The sequence below is a fragment of the Drosophila kikkawai genome, chromosome 3L, assembly GCF_030179895.1.
Source record: "Drosophila kikkawai strain 14028-0561.14 chromosome 3L, DkikHiC1v2, whole genome shotgun sequence".
In the NCBI taxonomy this organism is placed as follows: domain Eukaryota; kingdom Metazoa; phylum Arthropoda; class Insecta; order Diptera; family Drosophilidae; genus Drosophila; species Drosophila kikkawai.
Window position 1 is genome coordinate 6,187,482 of NC_091730.1, and position 12,639 is coordinate 6,200,120.

Consider the following 12,639-nt stretch of genomic DNA (forward strand, 5'->3'; position numbering starts at 1 on the left):
TTGCTTTTGTTTTACTGCGTTTATTTCTGATTACATTTTTTTTGTGTGTTACAAAATTCTTCCTAATTTATTGTCCGTTCATTGCACCTGCTAGACTGCTGCGAGTTCGACTGTATTGTCGCAGGTAAAGTCGCATGACTGCAGCGGCTGGTTCCAGTATAGTCCGCCGGGGCAGCTGAGCTTGAATCCGATGTTATAGACGCACTGGATGAACTTCGTGCAGTCGGGCAGATAGGGCAAGAAAGGTAGTCCAGAAGCACAGCTCAGGGATGGAGCCTCCGTGGACTTGTCTCCCTCTTCAGTGCAGTAAGGCGAGTCCCAGCCGCATACATTCAGCTCACGATCCCAATACAGGCCAGCGGGGCATTTTTGCAGGATTCCTACTCCATATAGACATTGGTAATACTCCCGGCAGTCGGGTGCTGGGAGAAAGAGTTCTTCATCATCACAGAGAACAGGCGGGGGCAATGTCGTTATGGCATCCTCTTCAGTTGTTTCCGGATTGGTTGATTGGTCCGTTGTGGTTTCAATCGTAGTATCCTCCGCTGAATCAGCCGCGACACTCACAAGGAGTGCAAGCAGTGCGATAATTGCGAAGCCTGTTAAATAATTAAGGAATTTTTAGTTGCAATTCTGGCTAAAAAACAAAAACAGTGACTCTACCTCTCATGCTTTAAATAGTTACTGGTAAAGTACCAATCTTTACCGAGAGCCACTGCTTATATAGCAATTGTTTCAAGTTTACAGGGAACAACTACTCATCTTTTATCTGTCTAATCAATACAGTATATACCTATACTTATTCCGTAGTAAATAAATTATTGAATGCACGTTGACTCTTATCGGGTATTCATTTTTATGGCTTGCAATTTCCAAGCTCTAGATACGCTGTAAAGCGTCATAGTCTATATCAAGCCTATATCAGGTTATGACGCCTTACAGCGTATCTACATATAGGCATGAAAATTAAAATTGAATTGGCATTATAGACTGTTTAGAAACTAATGCTCTTTTTTAAGGAATTCTCATAAAAAGAGTTGTTTACAAATATTCTGGAACTAGCAAACCTTATCAGTATAAAGTGTAAATTATCTAACTGATTGATTGAGACTCAACGGAAGCAAGTTAAGTGTTCTAAGAAATTCTTTGTTATATCGAGTGAAATCGGAAACATTTGAATCACTATTTATAGTTTACTCCAATGCTTGTGTCTTTTGTAAAAAAAAAAAGCTAACAATTAAAGCATTTTTGCACAAGGTTTTGGTTGTCACAGTAGTTTGGAATATATATAATCGTTGCTATTAAAACTGTATGTATTTGAATGAGCAAAAGAAAAATATGATCTAACTTTATATATTTCTCTTAGTAACTGATACTGATAATAGCCCTGTCTAATCTAGTTGGGGAATTACAAGGCACATTAAAGCCAGCTAGTAAATAACCATTGAGTTTTTAACACCCATCACTTAATACGTTTTATTGTCAGTTTGTATACTCTTTCAGGGTATTATAATTTCAGTTAGAAGCTAGTAAAACAGTGAAGGAGTCGTTTCCGACCCCATAAATCATATATATTCTTGATCAGCATCAACAGGCGAGTATTTCTAACCATGTCCGGAAGAAACTTTTTTTTTTAAATTTTTTTTTCAAAATTTGATAAGGGGTTACATCATTAAAATTGTCAAAAATTTTGATTTTTTCATATTACAAATTTAGCTTGCCGATTTGTTAAACTACAAAAATCTAGCACAGAAATGCTTTCCAAATTGAAATTAATGGATTTTTGACTGAGTTATGGAATTTATAGACTTTTATTTGTCCAAAAAATTATCATATAAAAATATGGACAAATTCTGATTTAAAGAATGCGTTTATTAAAGGCGTTTAAAAGTCCCAAGAAGGAAGTTATTGCTTAAAATAATATATATATATCATTAAAATCCTATTTAATTAATTATTATTAATATATTATATAATGTAATATTTATATTTTTCTTATCGATTATAAATTCGACGTTTTAATTCACTTTTTTGTTAAGAATACCCTTGGGAAGATATAAAATATTTGTATTTCATTAAAGAACGATCATATTTTTATATCTTACCATTCTGCAAATAATATTTAGCTTTAAGGCCGTGTATTATGCAACATTTACCTTATCTTAAAAGCAGTATTAATGATCTAAACAGAAAATAAGAAAATGCTTACTACACATTGCCTTTAACATTGTATCTCTGATTTTAAGACTCTCCCATTTTTGTCTATCTTGTTGAATAACTTTTATCTTATCAAGAAGAATAAAAATGTATTAGAATAATTCGGAAACTTGTGTTTCACCTAGAATGACTGATCTAGAATGTGTGCTATCTACCGGAAGTGACTTTAATAACAAAGTTTAAATCGATATCGGCAAGTGAATGTTTTTCCAAATGGTGATAATTATGTTTATGCATTTTTCTTGGTGGTGGTTCACTTCATTATCACGAAGAATGCACGCGTGTTTTATCTTATTTATCAAAGATAGTGGTAACGAGAACTTGTTGTATGCTAATTAGAGAATTATTGATTCGGAAACGGTATAAATACCGCCCGGGATGTGGTTGCATTCATTGGACTCGGCTACCAGCATGAAATGTAAGTATCGGAATGGAAACTGAATAATATCCTTTAGCATTGAAGATAAACGTTTTTGGGTTTCAGTGGTCTGGATATTAATGTCCTTGCAGCTTATGCTGTTGGCTACAGCTTTGAGTGCACGGAGATGTGTCTCACCAACAGCTGCACCAGAGCCCACAGAGGATCCTGATGATCCCACTGATGACCCCTGGGATCCAACGGATGACACAACTGATGATCCCTGGGACCCAACTGATGAGCCATCGAATTCTACACAGACGCCTGTGGAGCCTACTGGACAAACTACAGAAGAGTCCTCGGTGCCAACGGGAGAGACTACAGAAACCACTGTAGAGCCCTGGGATCCTACGGGAAATTCAACAAATCCCACTGATCCCACAGAAGAGCCAACAGATCCCACAGAAAAGCCAACAGATCCCACAGAAAATCCAACAGATCCCACAGAAAAACCCTCTGATCCAACAGGAAATCCTACAGAGGAACCCTCAGATCCCACTGGGGAAACTACAGAAGAATCCTCTGATCCAACAGGAAATCCGACAGAGAAGCCCACAGATCCCACTGGAGAAACTACAGAAGAGCCTTTGGAATCCTCCAGTGAAGCTTCCACAGATAATCCCTCAGAGGAGACATCGAAAGCCACCGATGCGCCCTCTGAGCCAACAGTTGAACCAGATACCACTGAGAAACCAACAGATGAGCCCTCGGATAACACAACTTCCGAGGCTTCGGGTACAACCTATCCCACGCCCAGCGTAGATGCAAACGCCTCTTGTCGGACCCACCAGGGAGTCCAGTTTCTGCCCCACCCTTACGATTGTCACCTGTACATCCACTGCGTTGGGGATATAGGATACGTCATGGACTGTCCCAGCGATCTTTACTGGAATTCGGTGAACCAGACCTGCGACAAGACCTGCGCCTAGCGAAATAAAGTACTTAGAATAGCATGCTCTTAACAATTATTTTCTCACTGCTCCGACTTCCCTATCGACCTTCGAGCGGGGCCACGACCATGCTCATGACATTCATTCATAATTTGGCAAAATATTGGGGAGTGGTTACACCTCGATAGGTGAGGTTCTAGGAACCAATCTGGCCTGGGTTCACACCTCAATTAGACTGACATGATGGGCCCGTGTTTGACATGATCAACATAATTGATGGCGATAAGGGAAACTAAAGGCCGCTCAGGCAGTCACTAAACATGTATAAAAGGCCTTTGAATTTTTGGCAATGATGCGGAGTACATTTCGACCGACACAAGAGGAATACAAGTGAAGATGAAAGGTAAGCCAAAGCAGAAAGGATGCTGATGATAGCTCCTTGGTAACTAAAACACAAATTCTGGTCTCCAGTTACTCTGCTAGCTATTGTGGCACTCACTACAGTGGTTAGCCTGGTGGGAGCCGCCGATCCTGAATGCATTTACCGCAAGATACGCGGCCTCTCGACCCACTGGCCGAATCCTAGGAGCTGTTCCAGCTACTATCGCTGCTCCAACAAGAGCACCGTTCGCTCGGTGACGTGTCCAGCGGGCAAGGAGTACAACCCAAAGACCGGCAAGTGCTCCAGCGCCAAGCGCGGCCTGTGCAAGCTGAGCCTTGCGGCTCCTCTTGCTGATGTAAGTAAAAGTTTCTCCATAAATCTTTGACTCCCCCTTTGCAGCCTGTTTGGTGGATGAAGGAAACTCCGATTTAACCCTAAAAAAATCTCCTCTTTTAGGCCGTCAATGTGTGCTCCACAGAGGTAAATGGCGCCTACTTGGCCAAGTCTGGTTACTGCGGCGAATTCTACATCTGTGACGAGCAGACTGCCTACCCACAAAAGTGCGAGTCCGGCAGCTACTTCAATCTCACGGAAAGCGCCTGCGTTCCGGATTCGGATGATTCGTGCTGGCAGAACCTGTGCGTGGGTAAGGCCAGTGGCGCCTTTATCTCCAACCCTGAAAGCTGCGGCAGCTACTATGTGTGCTCGGACGCGGGTGCCACACTCCAAACCTGCCCCCAGGGCAGCTACTTTGACACCTCCTTTGCCGCCTGTGTGGTGGATGAGGGAAACTCCCATTGCTGGGTCAACTACTGCATTGGCAAGAGCGATGGCTCGACTGTGGCCGATAAGAGCAACTGCTCTGTGTTTTACGTGTGCTCCGATAATACAGCCACCTATCAGGTGTGCCCGGAAGGTAGCTACTTCGAGAGCAATAACTGGGAATGTGTTCCTGGAACTTGTCCCACGGAGCCCTGCGAAGATACGACCACCACTACGGAGCCCTGCGAGGAGGATACCACCACGACCACGGAGCCATGCAATGAGGATACCACCACTACCACAGAATCCCCAACTGGCTGCGATTGCGGTGCCATCAAGAACGCCGAGTTCATTCCTGATCCTGAAAACTGCCGTAAGTACTTCATCTGCATCGATGGCGTCCTGGTAGCAGGAGACTGCGGCAAGGGCAACCTGTTCAACTCCACCCTAACCGTATGCATTGTGGACGATAAAAACGAGTGCTGCGTGGCGGACTGCACAGAGGGAGACATGAAGGTGAATGTCCAGGACTGTACCCAGTACTTCAAGTGCCAGAATGGCGACTGGGTGGCCGAGTCCTGTGCTCCAGGCAGTTATTATAATACCAACCTAGACGTATGCCAAGCGGATATCGATGGAGTGTGCATCGACTCCACTACTACCACCACACCCAATCCTCTCTCGACCAGCACTGCAATCCCATCAGCTGGCCAGTGCAATGCTCGTGATCCGCCAGCCAGTGGCAAGAACTGCTGGAGCTACTCGGCCTGCATCAATGGCCAGTGGCAGGAGGAGACTTGCCTCAACGATTATTACTTTGATGCCGCCACGGGCATTTGCCGCGAGGACACCAACAATGCCTGCCCTGAGAACAGATCCAGCGGATCGCGCCAGAAGAGAAGCGTTGACCCGGAGCCAACGGACTGCAACTGCGAGGGCGGAATTGAGCAGGGCAGCATCGTGGCCCATCCCACCGATTGCGACAAGTATCTGACCTGCGAAAATGGCCAGCTAGTGGAGGGAACCTGCGGCGTGGGAAATGTCTTCAAGAACTGCAGCGGCGTCTGTGCTGTGGACACTGGTGCCACCTGCTGGGTGTGCGCCAACAAGCCCAATGGCTTCCAAATGGTCAATCCCACTGACTGCACCAGCTACATAACCTGCTGGAATGGCCTGGCCACGGAGCATACTTGTCCCTCTGGCCAGTGGTACACTGGTGATGGTGAGTGTGCCATTGATGTGTCTGCCAGATGCATTAATCCTTGCACCTGCGGCACCGGCAATGTGGCTCATCCCATTTGCACGGATTACTATCAATGCCTGGATGGAGTTGCCCAGGTGGTGGAGTGCCCCACTGGCCAGGCCTTTAACTCGTCTAGTGGTCAGTGCTCCGCTTCGGTGGAGTGTTCGGCTTTGAATTGCGCCACTGCCAGTGATGGTACCACATATCCAGTGGCCGGTGACAGCAGCAGGTTCTATATATGCCTCAACCAGCAGGCCACCATCGCAGCCTGTCCATCTAATTCTGTATATGAGGCCATTTTGGGTATTTGCCAAATTCAACCGAGTGTAAGTAGCCAAAGATTATCCTTGCCTTAAGATTAACTAACTCCTACTCTAACTTGACCTTAGTGCCAGTGCGACCAAAGCTTCTGCGCAACTGCCGCCGAGGACAAGACCTATCCCTCTCTGGGCAATGACACCTCCACCTTCTGCATTTGCCAAAACGGCGGTGGTTATATTAACTCTTGTCCTGCTGGACTTTATTACAATGCCACCGAGGAGATGTGCGATTTCGTAAGTAGAATGAATAATATTCAGACTTGGATATAGGTAGCTTATTATATATTGATTCTAGACTGGCAACTGTGATCCCCAAGTCTGCACGGGAGAGTCGGAGTACTATGTCTCCCCGGACTACCTCGACCCGAATAGCTTCTGCCTGTGCCGCGCTGGCGAACCCATAGCAGTGCCTTGCCCTATTGGCTATACTTTTGACTTGCAAGAACTAGAGTGCGTGCTCATTCCTCAGCCAGATGTAAGTCCTTGCCACTTCCTTTTCCCCTTTCTATTCTTACCTTTTTTCCCCCTAAAAAGCCACGTTGTTGCCGCAATGGCTGCGTGGGCAAGGCGGACTACCAAACCCTTCCAGCCGTGGACACCACCGATGGCTTCTGCATCTGCGTGGATGAGGTTCCGCAGTACAACAACTGCCCCGATAACTCCAAATATAACTCTTCGCTGGGCAGCTGCGTGCCCGTCCCTGTAAGATTCTCCTTCTTAAGTGAAGAAGCCTCCTCTGACCTCCTTCCTTCTCCCAGGTCACTTGCCCTGTGAATTCCTGCAATCCTAACTTGTGCGATAACACTGAAGACTACAAGGTGTACCCCGCTGAGGGCGATTCATCTGGCTTTTGCTACTGCCTAAACGACTGCCCAGTCTTCTTTGAGTGCCCCGATGATTGGGTCTATGACGAAGATCTAGGAGCTTGCCAGGAACCAGTGGTGAGTGGGGTATAATTCCATATCCTTTTTCTGTATAATAATTACAATTTCTTGGTCAGGATCCTTGTGCCGTAGCCAAGTGCAATGCCACCGAGTGTGACATCCTCTCTGAATACACACCCTATTTGCCAAACGATGGACTCGATGGCTTCTGCTATTGTGAGGGTGGAATGCCCATTTACAGCGAGTGTCCTGAGGGTCAGACTTTCGAAGTGTCTTTAGGTTTATGCGAGACGAAAACGGTGAGAAACGGGACTTAACTGTAAACAATTAGCGAAACGGTTGATAATCTTTAAAAAATCCTTAGAATGGCTGCGTCTCCAGCGACTGCGATGCTAGCAAGTGCTCCTGCATGGCTGACTACGAGGCCTTCCCCACGATTAATAACGACAGCTCTGCCTTCTGCTACTGTGATAATGGGGAAGTCAACCTGGGACAATGCAGCCCTGATATGGTATTCCTGCCTGATCAAGGACGTTGCGGCGTCTTAGCGGTAAAGAAAATGTAGAAGCTCCTCTAGAAGATTTTACTTAATTTTCCCCCCTGATTGTTAGGCTTCCGAGTGCGTCTGTGAGGCAGGTAAATGCGTCTCCGATGACTACTACGCCTACGCCGCTTTGAACACCACTCAGGGCTTTTGTCTCTGTGTGGCCGGCAGTCCTGTATTCAAGGATTGCCCCGCCGGTGAGAGCTACGACAGTGCCCTCGGCATCTGTCAGGTACCAACCGTCAAGATCGTCTCATCCAGCGCCTGTGATGCCACCCGATGCCTGACCCGTGAAACGGTCACCGCCGTCTTTGCCGCCTTGAATACCACTACTGGCTTCTGCACCTGCGAGGATGTGGGCCTATCCATTTTCCACCTCTGCGGGGAGGGTCAGGAGTTTGACATTGTCAAGGGCTTGTGTGCCATAAAGGATAACATCATGATGATTGCTTGCAACCTGCAAGAGTGCCATAAGAGAAGTCGCTTCGAGCCATTCGCCGCCCAAAACCTGGATACTGGATTCTGCTCGTGCGATGATGAGGAGAAAATCAGTGTGACCTATCATCCCTGCCCCGATGGCCAGACATTCTCGCCGGAACTGGGCCTGTGCGGTAGCCATGCTATCCAAAAGCGATCCCTGGAGACGGAGGAAAACGTAAGGTCCATGTCCTTGTTCAAGAGATTCTTCCATAAAATCTTCTAAGCTAGGTCAATACTAGCTCCTTGTAATCCTTAATATTCTACCTATGACATTAGTTGTTATTTATGAGTTACGTTTAATGTGAATGTTCCGCTTGTTCCACTTCTATACGTATAAATACCCAATTATAATGTACTCTAACCACATATGCGCTACAATAAATTCAAACTAGATGAATTAACCATTTTCGGCTTTTTATTTTTGTGCCTATAGAATGGAACAGGCAGAGAGGGTACTGGGGTTTCATTTGAATTATATTCAGGAAATCTTGATAAGTTCTCTATTCTTCTGTTCCCAGTCTTGCGACCTCGACGAAAAACGCTCGGTGCCAGCCAACTGTTCCCAGTACGAGGTCTGCATCGATGGGCACTGGCGACGACGCACTTGCTCCGACCAGCGTTACTACAATCCCGAACAGCAGCGTTGCCTGGAGCCTCGAGATGACTTGGTTTGTGCCTATGCCAGGGTCTCCCAGCTTCCCTCTTGCAGCAACCTTACCGAATCCCAGACCTTGCCCGCCAAGAATGGCAACTGCTTGCAGTTCTTCCGCTGCTCTGCTGGCAAATGGCGTCTTCGCAACTGCCCCAAGCAGCACTACTACTCACCCCTGCCAGGATCATGCCTGCCTGTGAAATTGGGTCACGAGCAGGAGAAGAACCAAACCATTTGCAATTGGGTGAGGACAAGGCAACCTTTGAATATTTCCACAGATTGCGAAGAGCGTGCCGTGCGTCCCTCAGCCATAGCTGGTTGCCATAGCTACCTCATGTGCCTGGACAATGCCTGGTGGCTGCAGCAGTGTCCCCTGGATATGTACTTTAGCAGGGAGCACAACTATTGCTTGCCAAACGATGCAGGGCAGTGCGCCATGGCGTCAAACCAGAGCCTGGAGAGCTGCTCCAGCGGTGAGAGTCGCTCCCTAATAGGCAGCTGCCACAGCTACGAGCTGTGCAAGGAAAATCAGTGGTTTAAGCAACGCTGCCAGGAGCGGGAGCAGTTCGAGCCCATGCTGGGATGTGTGCCCAGCGATGGCAGTTGCCAGGCCAATGGAATGCGTCGCATCTGCCGGGAGGGGGAGCTGCGTGCCCAGTTCGGACACAACTGCTCCCAAACCTTCTTCTACTGCCAAGCGGAGGAGTGGCATCTGGGCAGCTGCCTCAGAGGCCACAGTTTTGTGGGAAATCTCAATAGGTGTCAACTGCAGGCTCAGTGCCGTTTGCAGATGAAGGAACTTGCTGCAGAGAACCAATGCCTGGGTCAAACTGATGGCCTAAGTGTCCCCGATCCCTCGGATTGCACTAGGTTCTACCTGTGCATGCAGCAGGTGGCCGCCATCCCACAGAGCTGCCCCTCTGGCAGCTTTTTTGATCCCAACAAAGGCTATTGCCGGCCAAATGATGGCTCTTGTCAGCTGGCCATTTGCTCTGGTTTGGAGGACGGCAAGCTAGTGGCCCACCCAGAGGATTGTAGGGCTTACTATAGCTGCTCCAAACAGAATGGAACCAGTCTGGTTCAGTGTGCCGAGGGTCAGTACTTCCACAGTTTACTCTCCATCTGTCGCGTGGATAATGGCCAGTGTCGAAAGGAGTCCGACCAGAATGACACTGAATCCGGGACGAAAACATGCTCCGGTCTTCATGGCGTAAAGCGTCCCCACGAGCTCTACTGCAATCTGTACTACGCCTGCGTCAAGGGTCTAGCTATCCCAGTAGAGTGTCCCGTCCAGCATCAATTCAATCCCGTGCTCTCCGTTTGCGAGCCCGAATCCCAGGCCGCACAGCCCTGTCGCAACGGGCAGCTGGAAGGGAATGCCAGCTACATCTACAGCTGTGGCAATCTACAAGATGGCACCTTCCTGGCCAACCGGACTGACTGCACCCGGTACTTCATTTGTGCAGGTGGACTGGCCACGGCTCAGCGATGTGCTGCGGGCAGCTTCTTCGATGCGGAACAGCTGCTCTGCGTGAAGGACGATGGTTCCTGTCCATTGGTGGAACAGGTGGGCGATGACGAGGACCCCAACAATCAGCATGTGCCACCCGATCCGCTGGTGTGCGAGGGCAAGCACGGCTACATAATGCCAGATCCGGCGAACTGCAATAACTTTTACTTGTGCGTCTCTGGAAAACTGCGCCATGAGCTTTGCTATAAGGATTACTTCTTCAATGCCACACTGCAGCAGTGCCAGGCTTTTGAGGTAGACTCGCCAACGGAGCAGCCAGTCATAGATGCCCAGCAGGTTGATCTCAATGGCCTAGAAAGGGCAGGAGCCACTGGAACCTGCAGCGATGCAGCCACTACTTTTGCTGGTATCTGTGGAGTCATTGGAAATGGTGCCTTCATTGCAGAGCAAGGCGACTGCCGGCGTTACACCAGCTGCGAGGACGATGAAGCCCTCTCCCAGCGTTGTCGCAATGGTGAAGGCTTCGATAGTCTTTTGGGTATCTGCCGTCAGAACGATGGAACCTGTCTCATGGAGAACGGCGAACGTGTGGGAGTCTGCAATGGCAAGCATGGACAGTTGGTGAGGAATACGGACAACTGTCGGGGATACTTTGTGTGCGTTCATGGCCAAATCATAGAGGGAGAGTGCGCCCAGGGAGAGTTCTTCAACAAGGCGAGCAGCAGCTGTGAGGTGGATGTCCAGCAACAGTGCAAATCCGATGGTGATGATGTGATCTCCGGCGATAAATAGGAAAAGGTGTGCAGGCTTTGAGCTGAGCTAGTTAAGGAATACTTTTGGTGTTGGTTAAATATTTTGGGAATAAAAAGGTATAAATAAAAAAAGTTTTTATTTATTATTATTATATATTAATACATACATAATATTAAGGTACCTATTGTTGCCTCTGACCACCTGTTGGGAGTCGAAGCATTTCATAAAAAAGACACTCATTATTCGGTCAGAGATAAGGATAGGATTTTTGAATTATAATAGCAGAAAATAAATAAAATGCTGGTAATTAAGGGGTCTTTCCTGAGAACCAACGAGCTCTACTCCAAATACAAATATTTGTCATTTGAATACTTTGAATAACTGCTACTTCAGCAACAATATGATATATGTGGTCTGCAGTCCATCAGAAACAAAGCCGACCCACCAACAGTCTCATATTCACGCAGCAATCCCCGAAATAATAATGATTTAAAAGAGACGGGCCCCAAAGTATTAGAGACGTGCACTTAATCAAAATAGACCTACAGCCGTACAATAATAGTACTTACAACATACGAGTACGAGTCCTATCAGACAATGTCGCATTGGTGTCTATTTTTAATGGTCACGAATTTGAGCGGGTATTCATCAGGGGTACAATACAACGTTGCTTGGAGTGCCCCATGGGTATATCTATATTCAAGGCTTAAATTCACTTTGGTTATAGGTCAACCGCCATTACATATGTACGTGTCAAAACCGTATGACGTTTATAGACCCTGCGAGTAACTGACGTCATTTACACCAAGGATTGTACATAGATAATGGCCAGGAAACGTTCGGCCTGATTTAAAATTAGGAAGTCATCACGAAGAACCTCGTGCAGCGAGTCAAATACCATATTAATAGGATATTCGTGTTAAAAGTGACCAACCAGAGGCACACAACCTTACCAAATGCGTATGTTCAATCAGTGATGGGAAGGTATATAATAGTTTTAAGTAGAAAAAAAGGTTAAATGTATATATGGGAAGTATATTATTTATTATATTTTTTATCAAAGAAAATATAATTAAAAACGTTCCTAAAATCACTCAATCTTTAACGTTTAAGGTCCCCCCATAGGTACATCCATCACTAGGACTGGCACTCTCTCTCTCTCCAGCTCAAATACCACTCAACCAGAGAGCCGTAGAACCGTGATTATCTATCTGTCCCAGAGTGTCATTGTCCTGGAGCGCTCCTGGTTGGTCATTCGGTCGGAAACCTTCGTAGTGAGCGGTGCGAGTCCTTGCAGAGCGGAAAGTGTTAAAGCCAAGTGGCAGTCCAAGTGGATATGATGGACGTGCGAGCGTGTGCTTGGATAATGTGAACCTTGATTGAGAGATAGTAGCTACAAGCCAAACACAAAATCAATAGTGGGTCAGCTTGAACTGGGAATCGAAAAAGGTGTCCTGGAGACTGACATTACCCTCAGATCGATCGAGATCTAGTGACGATTGTTCAAGTGCATCTCAATAAAAGCCGGAAATCAATAATCGATTACTCATATATACCCAAATGGGACCCGCCGAAAGGAGCGAATCAATAATCCTTCAATTGTTGTGATTACTTCAATGGCAT

The 12,639-nt window shown here is 46.7% G+C and overlaps 3 protein-coding genes across 4 annotated transcripts; 2 read left to right on the top strand and 1 right to left on the bottom strand.

The window, feature by feature from the left end:
- Window positions 1-792, bottom strand: LOC108073828 (peritrophin-1). Its single transcript, XM_017165607.3, has 2 exons — window positions 664-792; window positions 1-599 (listed from the first exon to the last, which is right to left on the bottom strand). Exons 1-2 carry the CDS (start codon window positions 668-670, stop codon window positions 91-93), a joined length of 516 nt encoding a protein of 171 aa, XP_017021096.1. The 5' UTR covers window positions 671-792; the 3' UTR covers window positions 1-90.
- Window positions 793-2,518: 1,726 nt separating this feature from the next.
- On the top strand, window positions 2,519-3,600 carry LOC108073819 (uncharacterized). 2 transcript variants are annotated; one of them, XM_017165597.3, is made up of 2 exons: window positions 2,519-2,635; window positions 2,702-3,600. In XM_017165597.3, the coding sequence occupies exons 1-2, from the start codon at window positions 2,596-2,598 to the stop codon at window positions 3,562-3,564; spliced, it is 903 nt and encodes a 300-aa protein (XP_017021086.2). In that variant the 5' UTR covers window positions 2,519-2,595; the 3' UTR covers window positions 3,565-3,600. The 2 variants fall into 2 exon arrangements, with proteins under 2 accessions (XP_017021086.2, XP_070142009.1); XM_070285908.1 differs by having other exon boundaries at window positions 2,614-2,635; window positions 2,681-3,600.
- A 24-nt stretch (window positions 3,601-3,624) lies between these two features.
- On the top strand, window positions 3,625-11,098 carry LOC108073795 (balbiani ring protein 3). Its single transcript, XM_017165566.2, has 11 exons — window positions 3,625-3,928; window positions 3,997-4,262; window positions 4,364-6,238; window positions 6,302-6,466; window positions 6,528-6,707; window positions 6,767-6,934; window positions 6,991-7,173; window positions 7,233-7,415; window positions 7,481-7,666; window positions 7,728-8,315; window positions 8,659-11,098. Exons 1-11 carry the CDS (start codon window positions 3,922-3,924, stop codon window positions 11,053-11,055), a joined length of 6,198 nt encoding a protein of 2,065 aa, XP_017021055.2. The 5' UTR covers window positions 3,625-3,921; the 3' UTR covers window positions 11,056-11,098.
- The last annotated feature ends 1,541 nt before the right edge of the window (window positions 11,099-12,639 follow it).